Source organism: Delphinus delphis, chromosome 5 (assembly GCF_949987515.2).
Source record: "Delphinus delphis chromosome 5, mDelDel1.2, whole genome shotgun sequence".
In the NCBI taxonomy this organism is placed as follows: Eukaryota; Metazoa; Chordata; class Mammalia; order Artiodactyla; family Delphinidae; genus Delphinus; species Delphinus delphis.
The window spans coordinates 33,906,432-33,928,218 of record NC_082687.1 but is presented as its reverse complement, the minus strand read 5'-3'; the positions used below and the strand labels follow the sequence as shown (position 1 = coordinate 33,928,218).

At 34.4% G+C, this 21,787-nt stretch overlaps 1 protein-coding gene across 1 annotated transcript in view; it reads right to left on the bottom strand.

The window, feature by feature from the left end:
- Positions 1-21,787, bottom strand: part of RBM46 (RNA binding motif protein 46) — a 48,408-nt gene that overhangs the window by 15,974 nt on the left and 10,647 nt on the right. Inside the window, exons 2-4 of the mRNA XM_060011655.1 lie at positions 15,138-15,299; positions 13,842-14,309; positions 12,548-13,330 (exon numbers count right to left, since the gene is read on the bottom strand). Coding sequence (XP_059867638.1) covers positions 12,548-13,330; positions 13,842-14,309; positions 15,138-15,288 — 1,402 coding nt within the window. The 5' untranslated portion in view covers positions 15,289-15,299. The remainder of the gene's footprint in view (positions 1-12,547; positions 13,331-13,841; positions 14,310-15,137; positions 15,300-21,787) is intronic.

The following is a 21,787-nucleotide window of genomic DNA, read 5'->3' as shown; positions in this document are numbered from 1 at the left end:
TCAAAGCAAGAGGTATTATCTATGGTTAGGTAAGATGGGGCCAAACAACAGAGCATCCTGAACAGGAGAATGTGGAGTTCAGAGGACTTTATTACATTACAATGGCAAGCCACTGTAGGTTCCTGAGCAAGGAAATAATGATGAAAAAGAATAATCAGACCTAACTGGAGTGATAAATTATGTTGCTGAATTACAAAATGAGACGTTTGGAGTATAATCAGAAAGCAAAATGAGAATACCAAGCAACAAGAGACCATGAAATAGACGTAGACAAACTTTGCCTATTTGAAATTCTGCCTAGCATCTAATGGAGGAAAAAAACACATATCTTCTGCCACCTTGACACATATACCATCAGCTGGCAATGCTTATCCTAGAGTAAACTTAAAAATCTCAAAGCTACAATGTAAACAAGCTATGTTCACAAGATCTTTGCAGCTCAGAATGATTCTTCCAGGATTCAGAAAGATGTCCTAGGTCCACACTACATGGAGTGGTCTGGTATATGGGTTTGTTGGACTAGTAGAGATAAAATTGTCTCTGAAAAGGAGATAAAGTATGAAACAAAAGCCCATTACACTATATTTTAAGTTTTAGAAGAATAACTTGCCAATAATATTCCACGAGTTCACAGCCTGTTATCAAAAGTTTAACATTAGACATTAGTTTTTCACTGGGATCATGTGAAGTTAACAAAGAACAGCAGTTAAGAGCACAGCCTCTTAGCCAACTGGGGGATCCTGGGCAAATTATTCAATCTACTGAAGCCTTGGTTTCTTCATTTGTTAGAAAAAAGAAAGTGAAGACATTAAAATAATATCTATAGTACCTCAAAGAATTGACAGAATAATGTAGTATCATGTAAAGGCATTAAGCACAGTACCTAACATACAGTAAGTGCTCAAAGAAGCTTAACTATTATTATTACTAATAAAATTCATTATTATAAATAATTGGAAAAATCTGTTGTCTTGGATTTGTTTTCTAAGTATTATTCTTATATAGCATATTTCAATATAAAAGGTACTGCTGTAGGCCCTTTACAATTTTAACTCATTTAATATATATAATTACCCTATGAGATAAATACTGTTAACATTCAGATGAGGAAACTGAAGTACTGACAGGTTAAAGTAACTTTTCCAAGTAGGTAATGAAGCTGGGATGTGAATCCAGGAAATCTGGCTCTGAATGCCATGCTCTTTTATTCAATGTGGCCTGTATGCTATACTAAATTTAAAGTACTGAACTTCCTTTTGCTGTAATTCTTTCTAAAATGCAATGTACTATTTCCTGACCCTCTCATCTCAGATTAGGTCAGGTCATGCAATTATATTTTCTCATAACACCCCATACTTCTTTAGAGTGTTTATCAGAACATGTAACTGAATAACTGTCTCCTTCAATACAATGTAAACTCTATGAAGGCAGCAACTGTGTCTGATTCACTACAGTGATCCTCAGGACTTCATATAAAGCACAGTGTTCAATATATATTTGTTGCATGAACATATATATTAACAAGGATTAACCATCAGCCAGCTAATAAACTGCAAATGAAAATAATTAAGCCTACAGGACTGAATAATAACAAAAACTGAATAAAAACAAAAATAACAAAAACATATGATAAGAATAAGGATTCTAAAAATAAACTTTCTTAAATCGAAGTGTGAAAAAGGGCAAATTTTTCAGAGGGCATCAAAATAGCAAGGCTAATACACTCCACGTGGTGTTAAAGTAGATAATTCTGAGTTAAAATAGTCTAGTAAAGAATCTTGCTTTGCCTCCATACATTTACTTAACACTGTAAACAGGTTTAAGAGGCGCAAACTACTAAGTATAAAACAAATAAGTTTAAAAAAGTGTAATGTATAGTACAGGGAATATAGTAGCATTTTATAACAGTTTAGCATGGAGTATAATCTATAAAAATATCAAATTAGTATGCTGTACACCTGAAACTAATATTGTAAGTCAACTATACTTCAATTACAAAATTAAAATTTTAAAATAAATGTTAAAAAAGTAAAGTTTTTTTTCCTTTTGTACAGAGCTTTTAGTAGTTTAAAAGCTTACATGGTTCTGCATTATATTCAATCATAATCTACCTCCTTGAAAATTTCCTCTATTAGACTTAATTCCAACCCCTGGAGCTTCATATTGAAGTCTCTCTTCTATGTGACAGCTCTTCAAGCTGTTGAAGACAGCAATCATATTCCCCCGTAAATACTGCATTAATATTTACAGACTAAACAGATCTACATACTTCAGTTGTTCACTGTCCCAACTTCTTATTACAGAGTTTCTAAGTCTTCCTTAGTTGCCAATGTTTAATTAAATGCTGGTGCCCAAAAGCAAACAAAACATTCCAGATATAGGCTGAGCAGAATAAAATTATTTGGTCTGAATACTATATAACTTTCCAATTTTGCCTTGAGTTACAGTTGACCCTTGAACAATGCAGAGGTTGGGTGCTGAGCCTCTGAGCAGTTGAAAATTCGCATGTAACTTATAGTCAGCCCGCCACATCTGCAGATTCAACCAACCTTGGATCTCGTACTACTGAAAAAACTCCACATATAAGTAGACCAGCACAATTCAAACCCATATTGTTTCCAGGGTATGTATGATAATCTGACAATCTCTAGAGTAGAATGACTCATTGTGGTTTTGACAAAATAATTCAGGTTTTTACTATTGGTTGGTTGGCTGACTTTCATTCTTTGTCACTTTATTTTTTTAATTATAAAAGTATGTTATACAAACAGAGGAATGTATAAAATATAGATGTACAGTCAACATAATTTTAAAAATAAAAACATGCACTCACCACTCAGGTGTAGAAACAGAACATTATCAATACCTTAGAAGTCTCTCTTATATCCTTTCCAACTTCTCCTTTTAGTCCTTAAAGTAATCATGATCCTAATTTTTAAGTGTTAACCATTCTCTTGCTTTCCTTTATAGTTTTGTCATATATTCCTTCATCCCTAAACAATATATTGTTTAGTTTTGCTTGGCTTTATTTTCCTACTCATAATTTCGCATTGCCTCAATTCCTTCAATGTAAGATTTGAATCTTTTCATATTTTATTTATTTTTAATAAGCCACCTCATATCTTTCAGGGAGTGAAGCAGGGACTACAGTGGATAGCCCATCACATGTAAAAAAAAAAAAAAAAGAGAAAGGTAAGATTAATATTCTGCTTAGGTCAGCCTGCCCCATCGATATGAGACAATGCTATCTCTCCCCAAAAAGAAACTGAGCTGAGGGGAAGTTGAACATCTTTCAATCTTTCTCCTAACCTGGATTTTATAATAGGGCTTTAGAATGTATGTAAATTCCCTGAATTAATGAACTACATCTTTAAAGAGCATCCCAGGATAAATATAATTAAATAAATGAGGCAACATTTGAATTATTTAGTTTCAATTTATTCATACCTCATATGTAAACATAAATATTTGCTAGTTGACTATAGAAAATTTTCTTCTCATATAAAAACTTTAAAAATAGAACATCAGACTAAAAGAAGTGAAAATAATCATTACTGCCTAAAAATTCAGATAAAATCTCAAGGCAATGAAATTTGCCTTATTTACCAATTTAAATCAAAGACTGGCTGATATCAGTCTACTTGCCAAAGCCTAAGACGACTGATGGAAAAAGGTTGTTCATCCTCCTTCCCAAGTTATGTTCAGTAACATGCCACTCCCTGCTTGTGGCATAAACCACAATAAATAAAAATAAATAAGCAAGTAAATAAAGTGCAAATATTTTTAAAAATCAGGAAAAGTGAGGTTTAAAAAGGACACTGGTGCATAAATGAGAAATAGATGATTGTAAAAAGAGCAGATATCCTAGAGAGTCACAGATATCCTAAACGCATTTCAATACAAGCACTTAAAAATCTTAAGTCAGTAAATCATAGACTTAAAGAAATAAAGAGGGAAAAACAAACACAGCTATCTCATCATATTTGTAAATCCCCCTCAGAAGCCAAAAGAGTGCTTTCACAGGGTAAGTAATCCTATTTTTGCTCAGTATCTCCTCTTTCCCTCTAGTTCTTAAGAGAAAAGAAATTAATTTTCCAACGATTTGATATCTTCATTATTACTACACTTGATATATCTAAATTTTACACCTAGGAATCCCTCAAGGAAACTTGATTTGTGATCTCTCAAAGAAATATATGTAGACACCTAATACACACAAGTGAGACATTTAAATGAGTAAACATTTCTCTGTTTGAATTATTTTGCTTTTGGTAAAAATTATAACTTTATAGTGCAGAATACAATTTTAAACCTGTTTTTCAAAGAATCATAATGGCTCACTTGGAACCTTTTAAATTCTGTGCCCCAAATTATCCAATACAGGTATCCCCCACTTTTCAAAAGTTCACTTTACACCATACATTAGTATCTGTTTTTGCTAACCAAAAGAAATCCAAAGAGGATTTTCCCTTCTATGAAAAAAGGCAAAAAGCAAAAATAGCGTTCAGGGTTTGTTTTGTAGCAATTTCGTTATAAAGGCAGCATGCAGCCTGAACACCCAGACTGGTATGGCCAAGATCCTTCCCCCAGAACTACATCAGTGCCTCAACATCAAGCCATCATAGCTTTGAACTGTGTCTGTGAGCGTTTGTGCTTTACCTTGATTTATTTTGTCCATCTGTTAGCAAGATGTGTCCTAAGGTAACTGCTTCTTCGCTTTATTGCCATTTCAGCCTACAAAATGTTTCACAGGAATGCTCTAACTTGGATAGTGGGGGGAAATTGCACTTTCACAAATCTGTAACTACATATTCGGTCACCTTTGGACCAAAAATTGACATAGCAGCAGAAGAAAAAAAAGCCATAGACACATATGGCACATCTGCTGTAAATCTGTTTACCCCCTAATCTGGCCAGTAAACAAGCAGACTGGAACATGTATGTTGAAACAAAGGTAACAAGAAAAAAATTAATTTCATGGGCTTGTAGTCTTACAACAATCCACCTATAAAACAGGATTACAAAAAAAAGCGTGAAGTATCTCTAGAAATAACATCCTTAGAAAATATAATGAAAGGAAATCAAATATGCAAAAGAAAAAGTGAAGGTCACCATAACTACTGTATAAAAGAAGCTGGAGTTGTACATCCTAGTTTACAATGTTTATTTATTCACGTTTATTCTTGATTAATCTGTGTATAAAAATCAAGCTATACTGTTTAAACATGTAAGAAATGAGGGAGTTCAGAATATACTCATCAAATTATCAGGCAATACAATTACAACAGACGTGTTTTCTAATGACTGCATTCCTATATGCTTTTTAACATAAAGTTATAAATACATTTATGGTAGAAATCATTATCAGGGTGGTATGTAGATTATATTTAGTAAAAGCAATGCAGGAAGGTATACAGCTAGCCAAATAGATCATTTTCTTAAAATGTCAATTATTATATATATATAAAAATCAATATACAGGCCATTTTTACAGCTCAAATGTCACTTGCTGTAAGAAATGGCCCACATGTAACTAATAGATCTTTAACCAAATATTACAAATTTAAGGGCAAGAAAATCCAAGTTGTTATTAACATTTTGGCAATTTAGAGATTCTAATTAGAGTTTTTTTTTTTAATTTTGTTTGCTTTTGTTTTGAATCTCCAGAGGGACGTGCATTCCTCTTAGAGGTAACGCACTATCAGATCTTAGATAGAGGATGTATCCTTCTAGGATAGAGGATGAATTGCTCTAGGATAGATAATATATCTGAAATTAACTAATAAAAGTAGATACTTAACCATACGTAAGATTAACAATACTTAAGACTAATTTAATCTTAACCAAAAGGCCTGGAAGCAACTCACATTGAATAATCTTAAAATGGTTAAAAGCACAGATGATCACTTGAATAAATTCATCACAGTAAAACCGTTTTTCCAAAACATTTTCCATCTCCATTCACTAGTCCATTCATTCTATAGCACAAGCAATTACTGTCTACTAAATATTAAACAGGAAACAGAAATAAAAGCATGATAGTGCAACCTCTACATAGATTTTCACTATTCTAAACGCCTCCAAAATAAGTAAGCCTTAGAGGAGAGAAAAATCAATACAACATTGAAATTCCTTTTAAAGCCACACTGAAAAATATTTTAGGGGACATCATGCGGCAAAATTATGAATTGCTGCTGATATCTAAGAATGCACATGCAAAATTTATTGTGTGGCCTTTGATACAACAGGCGAAAATTTACAAACCATGATTTTTTTAAATATTAAATAAAAATGTCATACATTACATTTATAAATTAAATAGCTGTAGCTACTATTAAAGCTAGTGTATTAGAACAAATATTTTAGGAATGTATTAACCAAAGATACTAAGAAACTGTAGGACAGAGGATCAAGCATGACTAAATAAATGTATAAAGTAAATGAAATCACATGATCACATTCATCAGTTAATAACATAACTATGGAACAAATACTGGTCACATGATATGTTTTAATATATATCATTATTTTCCTAGATTTTCTGTTACAAAAAGAAAACTAATTTCCAAACTGTTAAGTAATTAGGTTGTTTTATAAAATCTTGGTTTTGATTATAATTAATTGACAAATTCAGGGAAAGAAATAAAAAGTAATTACCTGTCATCATGAAAAGGAAACAGGTAACTGACTCATTTTTTTTATCTAGTTGTTCTGCTATGAAGTGGACAAATATAAGCTTTGAATTATTATATATAAAGAAAGGAATATTAAACTGAGAAGAGTTAATTCCTACAAAAGTAGCTCTTGATTTTAAACTATTTTTAATTCAAATATCTATCTCAGTACACACACAAAAAAAACTCAAGTATTATTTTTGGTACTTCATAGAATTTTTGTCATATTTTAAACAAAACCATAATTTGGGGGATAAAAATGTCCTTAGAGGTCACCAATTAAAACCCTGATACTCTAGAGATGAAGGCACTGAGGTCCACAGAGTAAATGATTCATTGCCCATTTCAAGGTCACAATTTGTTGGCAGCTGAGACTACAGCTTCTTTTACTTTTACTTGACTACTCATTACTCTGTTAAGCTTCTCCTCTCACAGCAGCAACTCCGTAACAATTATGGTCTGTTAATACAAGTGTTAGTAAGATAAGAATTATGAGTAATACCGGATGATGATCTTTCAGGAAAAAAAACTGTAAGTTTCAAGAGGAATAGAAACACATTTTCATGAACACTGGGCCCTCTCAGAGGGTCAAAGAAACATAGTTGAGTTAATGGAATTTTCATCTCACCACTTGGTCATATGAAAACAAATCAGTGTATAAAATGCTGGTGCTCATCCTACATAACTAGGTGAATTTTAAAGCAAATTCAGCAAATTATTTTTGTTCTTTAAAATGTAAGTGTGAAATAGTATAAAAGTTAGATCTATAATTAAAACTGGAAAGAATAACTTTCTAAAAGTATTATTATTTTTCTTCTAATTATTTATAATAAAATTTCACTATAATATAACCATTATATTATACTTAGCTTAAGTGTCTTCTAAAATTATTTCTTAAATTTAAAAAAACTAGAGAAGGTTTCTCTTTGTTTCAAAGCAATTTATTGGCAAATTTTTTAAATCAAAATTTTATTTTTTCATTTCTGCCCATCAATCTGTAAATAATGATAGCTCATAAGAAAAAAGCACCAGTTATTTTTCAGATTAAAGCTTCTCAGAATAGTATACCTTCATCCTGCTGTGTCTTCTATTTCAATAACTTTCAACCAACTTACAAGTGATAACAGAAATCAAAACCTAATCCCCTAATCTTTAAATGATATTAAAGAGATAGCAAACACAATGGCTATCATGCTTAGAATATATATATATATTAAATATTTTAGCACTCAATGATGAGAAAAAAATTAGTTTCTGATGATGTTTGTTATTACAAAGTCAAAATATGAGAAGCAATATGCAAGTCAGACACAAAATAAATACTGAAGAAAGTACAGAAGATATAAAAGATGAATATTCACATATAAAATGGTCCACACAAATCAGAATGGATTCATCTAAGAAAAAAATTACTTAGAGAAGAAGCAAGCACAGTCAACACAGTTGTACTAAAAAAAAAAAAAATCTTCAAAGTCTCAAAAAGCAGGACTGATAAAATTTCAGTTAACTAAAAGTCCACATCTTCTCAATTTCTAATTCTTAAAATCTCACTGAAATCACCAAAGCAAATGCTATACAGAAATGTTTGCCATTAAGTCACCATCACGCTGTTTTTCTAATAGGTGTTTGCTCATACTGTGCCCCTTTCTGCCCATAAACTCTCCTCAAGATTTACAACCAAGATCAGGTGGGAGGCGTCCCCTTCCTCTGTACTCCCCAAATAACCTGTGCTTAGCGTTTGTGTCTCTGCCTTCTTCAGCAGACTGTGACTCCTTAAGAGCCAAAACAATGTTTTATTTATCTTTAGCTCCAGATTACTTAGGAAAGTACAATTAACACATGAGAGGCATTCAAAACACATTTGTTCTTTAATTAAATTTTATCAGTCATGGGCAAAACAACAGTACAAAAGTCAGATGAAATTAAATCAATGGCACAAGCTCGTTTGTGACAGAGGTTCTTCACCTCTGTTTTAAAAGTTTTAGCTGGTCATTCAAGTAAACTACCACTTGCATCAGGATTACACAAACACAGAAATGAGACAAGAAATGCCTTGCCTACAGTTATTTGTTAATAAATTATTTAATAAAATGAATTATGAACACACACTGAGGCTACCTCACTCCTTCCACTAAATATTTTCCAAGACTTTCTTCTTCAAAACTAAGACTTTCCTTTATCTCCTTGATTTTGATCTCCTAGATGGTGAAGAATCCTCCAGGGGAAAGCAGTGGCAATATTAGAAGGCCCAGATTCAAAACAGAGGCAAAGTTTTAGCAAAAGCAGGATTATTCACACTGATAGTCTGATCCATTATTAAACAGATACAAAATTATGAGACAGAAAAGGCTTATTGAAAAAGATGTGATACTGAATGACCTAAGATGTTTCCATACATCAAATATTTAGTATAGAACCTATCACCTAGACTCCAAGTCTGTACTCTACCCATTAAACCCAGTAAGTATCCTATTTATTACAGCTTCCTAATATAACCAGGTGATAGATAATTTCTTACCCTGCTGGTTGGGTGCTGAGTTCCCAGTGAGGTTAGGGAGGTTATTCTCTGACATTTTGGAGATGGAGACAGTCTCTATCTTTGAAGTAAAGAAAGGTGTGTGTGTGGGGGGGGGGTAATTTTGTCATTAGCCCCAGTTTTCAGCTTTTCTTAAAATATTTTGCTTAAAATAAAGCTCGCTATAAATGGAACCAAAAAAAAAACCCAAAATATTTTAAAAATTTATTTTAAGGTACTATGCAATGAGAACATTTGGGATTCTAGTAAGAGCACTAAATGGTCACCAGAAGTACTCTGGCTTTAGTACTTATATAGATGCCTGCTCTCCCTTGGAAAAAACTCAACACCAATGATTGTCATTTAACTAAATAAAGTCTAATTTTTTTCTCTTTTATTTTTCAGACTTGAAAAATAGGCGTGGTAATGCCAAAACAATGTGGATAGTAAAAGCACATTCTTAAAGACCTCTGAAATAAAAATGTAAATGACTGTTTATATCACATATAATAGCAAAAGATCATTAAGGTAAGATTTGATAGTAATGCTCGAAATAGCATCAAAACTGAAAGGGTAATAGAAGAGTGTCAAAGCAAATTAAAAAAAAAATACTATACCCAAAGAAAACATCTTAAAATAGCAGTTAAACTCACTATCTAGAAAATTAGATTCAAATTCTTCAAGAAAACAGAGGCAAAGGATGATCTAATGGAAGTGCATTTAAGGGACTCTAGGAACCAGTGGCAACCTCTCAAGATCTCAAAACAATCCAATGCTTGAAACATGCAGGATATGTCAGTAACAGAGTATCCCTTCCCCTCTAAAAACACATCACTACCACCAAATGATCTCAACCCTGAGCCATCCAGCAAAACCCTACAACCTTTATCTAAAGGAAACTGCACATAAAAAGGCATCAGCTTTTTAAAGCCCAGAGGATCCAATATTAACAAAAGGAAAAAGTAAGCCCGAACACTGCCAACAATATTCAATCTACTCTTAACCTGCCCTGTGGCAATATGTGACTTCCTGGCTGTCTATAGCTCCTGCCCCTACTTTAATGACCTCTGAAGATCTGATATTTGCTTTCTTATCAAAGATTCCTAGACCCCTGATCTCTGATTCTTCCACTTCCTTGAATTCTCTCTTTTCCTGCTTAGTTGCCTCTTAACTCAAGCTTCACTCATATTTCTAGTCAATCACAATAAGGATTTTTGTGGTACTGTCTGTAGACAAGGCCTCGAGCCTTGTGTTTACAAGCCCTAGTATTTAATTGAAATTTTTGGCTTATATTTGGATCTTAGCTTTTGCCTCTGATGATGAACTAAAACTGAAAAAATATATAAAACACAAATTGTTCAATTTTTTGTTATAAGCAATTTTGATATAAAGTTTATAAAATCTGAAATAGAATGACTAAAGCAAACTGTGCCCTCTAAGAATTTCAATTCTTGAAGCTAACTGTATCCCTAATGAACATAATCAAGTTGGAAATGCTATAACTGAACAGGGGTTTTCTTTGGGAACTACAGGTGAATAGGAAGTTAACTATGGCCCTACGACTCAAGTAAAAAACATCTTAAAAGTCGAATTAAAAGCAGATGGGTAAGGGCTTCCCTGGTGGCGCAGTGGTTGAGAGTCCACCTGCTGATGCAGGGGACACGGGTTCGTGCCCCGGTCTGGGAGGATCCCACATGCTGCGGAGCGGCTGGGCCCGTGAGCCATGGCCGCTGAGCCTGCGTGTCCGGAGCCTGTGCTCCGCAGCGGGAGAGGCCACAACAGTGAGAGGCCCGCGTACCGCAAAAAAAAAAAAAAAAAGCAGATGGGTAAACCATGTTTAAATAGAAAATCTGACAAACTAAAAACAGTTTTAAGAATCTTGAAATTTAAGTTAACTTTGTAAGGGAAATGAATGGATATAGAAATAAAATGTTTCAGCATTACCATGTTAAAACAGACGCAACTATCTTGCTCAGCAACTAAATGCCTAATATTCCACTCCAAAAGAATAATTTAATCCAATTTGCTCTAAGAACTCTGTTAATCATTTGCTATCCACCTAATTTATCTTTAACTCAGTTGTCTTTATTAAAAGAAAAATGGAAGTATTTCTATTTTGTAATTTAATAGAAATCATACCTAAGACTTTATTAACTTAGATGATTGTAAAGTTCCCAAATTCCAAACTAATAATTGAGGATACTGCTGAAAAGTTTCTTGTAGGGAACCCTCCCTTCAGGTCTAAAATTCTGACTCCACCTCCTAATCAGAATCTCCTAAAAATATTCATCGTAATACCATGGGAGTGGCCATGATGGATAAGCAAGTCTATACAGTGTATAAAAATTACTCTCCCTTTTGACAATGTTTTTCCTTTTCAATTTCCTTTTCTTACCAAATTTGAGAATATCAATTTTAAATAGATATAAGCTTCAGTAGTATGATTCTGCAACTATATATTAATTTAAGCTATGGCTTTGAAATTATAATCAAGAACAATTATAATCCTTAGTAGGAGACCTTTTCTTTCTATTGGACTTTTCAATAAGCCAATATTCTTCTAATAAATTTTATTTTAAGCATGAAGTAATAACCAACTGAAATCTACAGCTGCATTAAAAAATGAGACAAACTGGTGTAGGGGGAGGGGGGAGGGTAGAGGTTAACACAGTAACAAACAGGCAGTAGGAAAATACCAGAGTGATATTACATCTCCTCCTCCACAATGCCAAATATTTAGTTAGCATATGGCCCAAAGCTTGTCTTAATTATCCCTCAAATGCTTTAGAGAAACTTACTTTTTTTAAAGCATGAAATTAAAGAGAATGGTCATAAACATCTCTTAATGATGCTTTTTGTCTTTCATGAGTAATAATGACAGATTTCCAGATTGGTGAGCATAAGGTTGTGTCTACACATGACCCACCTGAAATGCCTCTGATTTTACCAACTCCCTATCCCTGCCCTCAAAAAAAGATTATTGTGTAGACTTCACCAAAGATGCAGTAACACTCTTATAAATTGGTTTAAGTAACAAATCTTGTAACTTATATAGAAATCATTTCAAATGAGGATTAGTCATTACACAAACAGTAAATTGATGAAACAGGATCATGAACTCTAAAGTAAATCAAAACTAAATGATCCCCCCCAAGTAATGTTTAAATAGCTAAATATAGGAAGTTTATACAAAAGAAAAGTCTCAACAAAATTTACCATGAATTCACAAAATTGAGGTAAAATTTATGTTAAATACTCACCACTAATGTTGAGTTCAAAAGAAATGAATTTATAAATAATCTATAATACTTCCTAATTTCATATTCTACAATATTGTTTAAAGTACTTTTAAACTTACCCAAATGAAGTAATGTAAACTGGGCTGCCAGTTCCTTTGCATCTTCCAGAGTAGTACAGAGTTTGTCTGGCATGAAGTAACTCTGGGATCCATTTGCAATAGCAGGAATAACGATTTTATATATCAAGAGTACTTTCCCATCTTGACTTGTTGTTGAATATAAATAATATTCTGGTGGTGCCCAATTATTTTTGTTGCAGTAATAATCCAAATGCATTACTGCAGAATTGAAATGACTGGATTTTAAAGAATACATACTAATTGGAGTAAGCTTTGTTCCAGGAAAAAGTGGGTAAGTGCATCTTTCAATTTCAGGGAGGCCTGGGCTATGCTGGCCATTGAGTCGAGCTGGAAGAGTTGGTGGCTTGCCTAGAATTTTGGGGTAGCTCTCTTCTTTGTTAGCAAACACAATCAGGTTTTCCGAATTGGGGCTAATCTGACCATTAAGATGCTGTCTCCAAGTGTTTTCTTTAATTACAGGTTTTGCCAGTGTTACCTCAATACGTGCTCCATCAATGCATTTTCCATTCATAACAGACATAGCAGCCACTGCATCTTCTCGGTTGAAAAAGTGAACAAAAGCATAATCTCTAAGTTTCTTTACTCGTTCAACTGCACCAGGTTTGAATTTACTGAATTCTACTTTAATTGTTTCCTCTGCAGTTGAGATCATTAAATTTCGTACATAGAGAACTTTAACTCTCTGCATGGTTTCCTCATCAACCTCTTTCTCTGGGTCAGCCCAATCTACCTGAATCGTATGGCCCCATAGTTGGAAGGTTCCTGTAAAAAAGAATAAATTAATTTGAAGACAATTAAAACAAAAGTCAAAATTAAGTAAATCTGTTTCTCCAAAGAAGCAGAAACTCAAATACATGTCAATATATGTAGTCAGCATTAGTTTCCTACTCACAAAATAGTTTTTACTAAGGCAAACCTAGCCAGAACTTATGGTGAAATTAATTTTAAGAGTCAAAAGAACAAAAACACTTCAAAGATGGACCTTTATTAGAAGAATTAGGTACTGTCCTTTGTATTTTTATCAAACAACAATGAACAGCTAAATTAAAATGTATACATTTAGTAAATCAGTAAATTATTATAACTAATGACTCATAAGATCAGCTTCATGTCTTCTGGAATCACTTGGTTTATTTTACTTCCTTAAACAATCTCCATTCCTCTTTAAGGGCACTACATATTTTCATAAATTGATCTATGAGGTACTGTCGTCTGTCCATATGTATAGTAAGGTTAACACAGAAAAATAACCTTTGAAAAAGGATAAGTTTACCTGGAATTAGTTTTCTCCTAGCCATAGCAGCAGCTCTGTGAGATTCATATTCAACAAATGCAAAACCGCGATTTTTGGTCTTATCAGTTGCGCTCGGGTAAACAATGACATCTACAACTCCTTCTGTAACTTTCTTCATTTCATCCAAGATTTCTTCCTTCTTCTTTTCCTTTGGAATAGCTCCAATAAATAATCTGCAATTATCCAAGCTTACACACACACCAATAAACTTCCCTGGTCGAATCTCATAATTATTAAGAATTCTGATGGCTAACTGGGCTTCTTCTTTTGTAGTATACATCACAAAAGCATAACCTCGATTTTCACCACTAAATTCCATCATAAGTCGAAATTCATATATCTTCCCAGCTCTTTCAAATACAGGAACTAACTCATCTTCATACATATCACGAGGTATTTTTCCTACAAAAACTTCACAGCCTCTAGGTGGAGGTGGACCTTCCCAACCTGAAAGACAAAAATAAATAAACAGACAAATAAATTCTAATAAGATATTTATGTTCACTATTCAGTAATTCATGCCACAAATTTACTGTGAGCCTTTTATATGCTATGCACTATTACAGGTGTTGGGGATACAACAGTGAACAAACTAGAAGCCCCCTTCCCTCATGAAGCTTATATTCAATAGAGAAAGGAGACAATGAGTAATAAGTGCTATGGAGAAAAATAAAGCCTGAATGAAATGAGGGAATGAGCCTTGAGAATATATCAGAAAAAAGAAAAGCAAGTGCTTTTTATATTAGTTATATTAGAACAACCAGAGCATGCAGGTCTGTATAGGAAATGCATACTTGAGGGAGGAGTAAAATGGTAGCCATCAATGCAGTCAGAGGCCAAGATTTTCTTTTAAGTCTGACAGAAAGTTAATTGGAGGGTTTGAGCAAGGAAATTGTACTGGTATTGGTAGAAAGGCAAAACATTATATCCAATAACCTGTTTGCATCTAGTATAAACAGCACTCCTCTACTCACTACTCTCAAATTCCTCCCCAAATGACCTCCCCTTTCATAGCTAGAGTACCCTTTCCCGACTGACCTAATCCTGACTTCTTTCTCAACTGCTTCTTAAACCAAGTGGAGAGTTAAAAAATGTAAGGGAAAGACATGCATAACCATATAATCTACCTCTTTTCCCTCCCAACAGTAAAAATGATTGCTGACGTCTTAAAGCGGTTACAAGGAAAGAGTTATTGTTTGGGATACTTGTGGAGATATACCTGATGTAAATGACTACATTAAAGATTCAATTTTTTGAACATAAACAAATTCACACCTGGAGGTGGACCACCAAACTTCCTTTGCCCATTTTCTTGAACCATGTTGTATCCAGTCTTTTCCATCAAAGCAAGTAATGCTGCTTCATTCTGAGTACCAGTTCGGACTTTACTGCATCCATTTGTTCCATCTGTATTTTCTTCATTCATGGTTGCAGTTCCTAAAGCAAAGTTTAAAAGCAGTGTTTATGACATGGAGCACCAGGAGGAATCTATGAAGCATTTCTTTGAGTAGCAAAAAACCAAGGATAGTTGTGGCTGCTACATTTGGTTATCACTGTAGCCCTGCCCCCAAAGTTCTTCCCTACAGTGGAAGCTGGAAAACTCTTTTAATGTCTCTGATCAATTAAGCAGTACCTTTTTAAGGCCTAAGCTACAAAGAAAGGAAGTCAAAAGTGAAAAAGAGAAAGGCAACAACAAAAACAAAAGTGGGAAAACAGAAGTAACTGAAAGGGAGAGGAGAAAAAAGCAAGCAGAAGTAGTAACAAAGTATTCAGAAATTATAAATTGATAGAGCTAAAATTAGGTGACCTCCAAAAGTCCTTCCTTGTTTTAAAATATCTGAGTTTTTCTGAGTGATGAGGAATACAGCTACAAACACAACCATATCATACACATCACACCCAATCTTTTTACAGTCTTTAAATTTCTTTCCAAGCAATACTATTGCATCCAATGATGTAATTCTGAACATGGCAGGAGAGTAGCTCATGCACCCATACAGCTTCTACCTGCCATCTACCTCATTGCCTTAAATTTAGCAGCCCAGTGTTCTTTATTAAACTACTATTAAAGTAACAATAAACTACTACTTTATTAAACTACTATTAAAGTCATTTATCAAACTGCCTACTGAGTTTGCCTAACTAGCACTGAGAACGAGATTTTCATTTGGCATCCTGAATTCAACAGATCCAGAACTGAATGTCATTTTATCTTCCAAACGTGTTCCTTCCTGTTTTACCTGACTTCCATCAATTCATCCATCCAACCAATAAATGGCACCACAAGGAGTATGTATTACTCCTTCTCCAAACTGTCACAACCAGAAACTTGGGACTAAACCCTGAAGTCCTTCCTTTGACTCACAGCTATCAGTCACAAAGACCTGCATATTTTCCCTTCTAAATATTTTTTTTCTTTTCTTTTGAAGGAAAGAATTTTTATTTTTTATCACCACATCTAACAGTTCTCAATAACTCTGAAATAACTCTATTATGTGCAACATAAAATTTTTTAAATCTGAAAAAAAAGAATGCTGTAAAAATAAAGAAATGAACACCGTGTAGAACCAACTGTAGACCTTGAATGTAACCCTACAATACCTATTTCTTACTTCTTTTGGCTGAATTTTTCCATGTAAATTCTACCATTTCGAAATAAATTGACCTCCCTTCCTTCAGCTCATGGAGCACGTAATTAATTTTTACTTTTCAAAAATGAAATGCATTTGGTAAATGTACCAGAAAGAACTGGTTCTCATCGAGAGGCAACTGCCGTAGAGAGACTACAAGCATATACACACTACCAAATGTAAAATAGCTAGCTAGTGGGAAGCAGATGCGTAGCACAGGGAGATGAGCTTGGTGCTTTGTGTCCACCTAAATATTTCTTGAAATCAATCTTTTCCTGTCTATCCCCACAGCCTGTTCTCAATTATTTCTTACTTGAATTAGCATAGTCCTTCCTCATTACTCAGTATCCATAGGGGATTCCCACAGATACCAAAACCCACGTACGCTCAAGTCTCATAAAATAGCATAGTAGTTGCCTATAACCTATGCATCTCTTCCCACATACTTTAAATCATCTCTAGATTACTAGAACACCTAATAAAATGTAAATGGTATATGAACAGTTGTAAATGCAATGCAAATGATATATAAATAGTTGCCAGCATTCCTGGCAAATTCAAGTTTGGGGAACTTTCTGGAATTTCTTTTTTCAAATGTTTTCGATCAAAGATTGGTTGACTCTGCAGCTGTGGAACTGCGGATATGGAGGGCCAACTATGCTAGGTTCCTAACCATTGTTTCAGGTTTTAGCCTTGTCTCTTACAAACAAAATCTCCACAATGCTGTCAAGATGATATAAAATATGTATATGACTACTTTAAGCTTCTCTTACAAATCAGAGCTAAGGGAAAAAATGGGTAAACTTATTTTTAAAATCTTATAGTCAAGAAGGTCCTGCTAAAAAATAAACAAAAAGCCTCAAAGAAAAATATTACTAGATTACTTTTACTACCTAAGTATTAACTATTTTGAAGGCAAAAAATACCACAAAACTAAGATGGAAAATTACAAACAGGGAAAAATGATCTGCAACACAACATAATAAAAGGCTAATTTCCTTCAAATAAGAAGAGCAGCATGGTGTCATAATTGAGAGCAAATTCAGGTACCTAAACGACTGCTTAAATGTGAACCCTGGTTCCTCCCCTTTACTAGCTATGACTTTGGGCAAGTTTGGCCTCAGTTTGTCTCTAAAAGATAGATAGTAACAGTTTCTACTTCATAGAGTTATTGTCAGCATTAAGCATAAAGTGCTTAAAATAGTATTTTGCATATAAGCACTATAAATGTATTTACTATTTAATTAATAGAATATATAATTAATAGTAATTTCTAATAAAATAATACTGTTGTATAATAAATTAATAGAACAATAAAAAAACAAACTGCTGACCAGGGACTGCAAACTCTAATTCATTCATTTACTCAAGAAATGTTTATTAAGGACCAACTGTGTGCCACGCACTATTCCTTATGTCTGGGATACATCAGTAAGTAAAAGACCAAAATTCCTCCCTTGTATAGCTTATACTCCAGTAAGGAAAACAAATGATAATACAAGTAATATGTAAATAATATATGTTAAAAGATAACAGTAGGGGGGAAAAGAACAGAGATAGGGCACATGGGTGGCGAAGAGGTTTGCAGAAGACAGGGTGTAATTTTAAACAGATAAGCAGCATAGGCCTCCCTGTAACACTGAGGAACCTAGCCATTGCAGTTATTTGGGAAGAACATTCAACACAAATGGAAAAACGAGGACAGAGGCCCAAGAGTAGAAGTATGCATGGCACATATAAGGTACAGCAAGGGGACCCGTATGGTAAAGCCAAGAGGAGAACAGTGGGAGATGAAGGCAGCAAGGTAACAAGCTGCCACATCACACAGACCTTGTAAGTCAGGTGCCAAAGGACTTCACGGTTTATTCTGAGTAAATAAGGAGCCACTGGAGATTTTGAGCACAAGGGTAATATGATCTTTCATTTTAAAAGGAACACCTGGGCTTCCCTGGTGGCGCAGTGGTTGAGAGTCCGCCTGCCGATGCAGGGGATACAGGTTCGTGCCCCGGTCCGGGAAGATCCCACATGCTACAGGGCGGCTGGGCCCGTGAGCCATGGCCGCTAAGCCTGCGCGTCCGGAGCCTGTGCTCCGCAACGGGAAAGGCCACAACAGTGAGAGGCCCGCGTACAGCAAAAAAAAAAAAAAAAAAAAAAAACAAAAAACAAAAAAAAGGAACACCTGGCTATTGTATTGTTCTACTAAGCAGAGAGAACTGCACAAAGTTGTAAAGTGCTGAACAGAAGGTATCTTCCCGCCAAACTGAAGTATTCAAATACAGGTTGGACATGCTGGAGAAATTCAAACAAAGGGTGCATTGCTGGACCACGTGGCTTTTAATGTTCCTTCCAAAATTTAGTACAAAGAGAGTTCACGCATAGACCCTGCCTTAAAAGGACTTACAATCCAGGAAAGAGCAATATCATCATCATCATCCAGTTAGGTGTCTTCTTTGTTTTAAACCTGCATTTCAGAGAGCATTATCTCTACAAGAGATTCATAGTTCCTTGAAAACAAAATGTTGCAGGGTTTTAAAAAAAACTGGAAATTAAGTTCAATTAAAAAAACAATAATAAAAACTGTAGAGACCAAACGAAATACCTGCAGACTTTCTGTGGTTTAAACTCTGGGCTGCATAAGAGCAGAGATCCCACCTGCCTTGAACACTTTCCCTGTTACCCACCACAGTGCTTGGTATACAGTAGGTACTCAGTAATTATTTGTTGGATGAAGAATCTAACAGAAAATTCAAAAAAATCCTTAATATAACTTCATACACTTTGGGCAGGTGTGCATTAAATTGGAATGATTTTTTTGAGGAAAATTTGTTAATATTTATTAAAATCTAGGGCTTCCCTGGTGGCGCAGTGGTTGAGAGTCTGCCTGCCGATGCAGGGGACACTGGTTCGAGCCCCGGTCCGGGAAGATCCCACATGCCGCAGAGCGTGAGCCATAGCCGCTGAGCCTGCGCGTCTGGAGCCTGTGCTCCGCAACGGGAGAGGCCACAACAGTGAGAGGCCCGCGTACCGCAAAAAAAAAAAAAAAAAAAAAAATCTAAAATGTACATATACTCAGTTATTCAATTACTAAGAAATTAACCTACAGGTATAGTTGCACAAGTATATAAAGATATACGCACAAGCATGTTCACTGAAACATTGTATGCAAAATAAAAAGTCTAAAAACTATCTAGTTGTCTACCAATAGAGGAATGATTTAAAAATTATGGTATAACTACACAATGGAATGTTATGTAGTTATTAAAGAATGTCATAGATTTGTGTGTGCTGATATGGAAAAATATTCAAGAAATATCACATGAGAGTAAGTTGGAGAACAATACATTTTACTATATATCAACTGTGTGTTTTGTTTAAAGATATATATGTATACACTCACAGATGCTTGTGAATACAAAAATTAAGGCATACAATTTTGGAAAAATTTACAAGGAACTTTAACAGTAGTTATCATTGGTAAGTAGGAATGAGGAGTTAAGGGACCTTAATTTGTCACTTTTCTGTGAATATCAAGAGTATGCTACTTTTATTAAAAGCAGAAAGCCCTTTCAGGGATTTCCCACTCTTCCGTAAAGATAAAATCTAAACTCTTTTTTAGAAAAGTCATAAAGGTCCTTTCCTAACCTGGCCTACCTACCCCTCTCCAACTTCATTTCTTACTATATGTCAACAACAACACTTATCTAGTTGCAATTTCACAAATATGCCATGTTCTCATATATCAGCCTTTGCATAGGCTGCTCCCACAGTCCTTCCTCACTTTCTTTGCCTTTCCCACTCTTAATATTTTCCCAAAAAACCCTTGTCGACCCTCCCTTCTCAACGCTAAATTAGGTACTGTATTCCTTTGTACTGCTACCATCTCAGAGTGCTGGGCTGTCAATCCCTACCGCTCCTCCTCTCCAAACCCCGACAGAGTTTTAGAAGGGTCTAGTCTTTTATTTCCAGATTTCTACCACAATGTACATTCCCTGGCATATGTTTAATGCTCAATGAATGAGACAGGGAGAGACATTGTGGTTTAACTAAAAGTAATGGACCTGGGTTCTACTTCTCAGTCAACAGACCTTTGACCAATCACTTTACACTTTTACCTTTACTAATTTCTGAAATTCCATTTTATGCTTATTTCTGCATTCATTTATTTACCACATTATATACTCTGCATGATGACGGGCACTTTATACACATTATCTCATTTAGTACTTACCCTGTGAGGTAAGTTTTCTTTTCCATTTTAAAAATAAATAAACTAAGACTAAGAGAGACAAAAGTTATAGCACTTGTAGGGTAGATATGCAAATCAGAGACCCGTCTGCCTAAATACTGGACTCCTAAACCCCTACTTTATATTACCCTCGTTTTAGTTATTTAATAATCTGAGATCTCCAAAGAGTGATATAATTTGCCGGAGATCATATAACTTAAAAACTGCAATACCAGTACCTGAATCCAGACTTTTTTCAGAATAGTTTAAAAAAAAAGGTTAAAATAACTAATCACATATTCATGCCTTCTTTGAAAAACTACAACACAATTAAAAAAAAAAAACCACAACACTGTACAAACTTAGAGGGAAAAAAAATCCATCAACAAAAACTTTTTGGAAAACCCCTAATAAAATAATTTCAAACTTATCAGAGACCTTAAAAATCATCTAATTCAACCACCCACCTGATGTTTACATCTTCTTTATAATATTGCTGCAGAGCAGTCATCCATCTTATTCTTGAATTCTTACAACAAACTCACTATCCACTAGAGCAATCTAAGTTTGGCTAACTCTTTAAGAAAGTTCTTCCTTTTAATGGATCATAATCTCTTTCCTTGTAACTTTCACCTATAGGTTCTGACTTTATTCTTCTGGCCAAACTGAACATATCTCTTTCATATAACTGCATTTGAAAAACGATTCTTCTCTTCTCCAGGTTAAACATTATCAGTTTCTTTAACCCAACATCTTCTAAGTTGATGTCCCTAAAATGATTATTCCAGGAGCTATTAACAGGTCTCAAAATTGTGTTCAATGCCTAAAAACATCTGAGAATCACTATACCTTCCTCTTAAGAGCATCACAAGGAAAACCAGTATATTTAAGCCCACAAAAAGTTTTAGTTAAACAAACCTTTCGGCTTTGTTTAACTCAGTGTTTTCCAAACATTTCAATATGATACCCTAATTTTCCTTAGTAACTCTATTAGCTTTCTACAGAGCCATTTGGAAAATGGGTGTATTAACTGCTTCTTGTATAGTTTCATGTTCCCTCACTATCCTCTT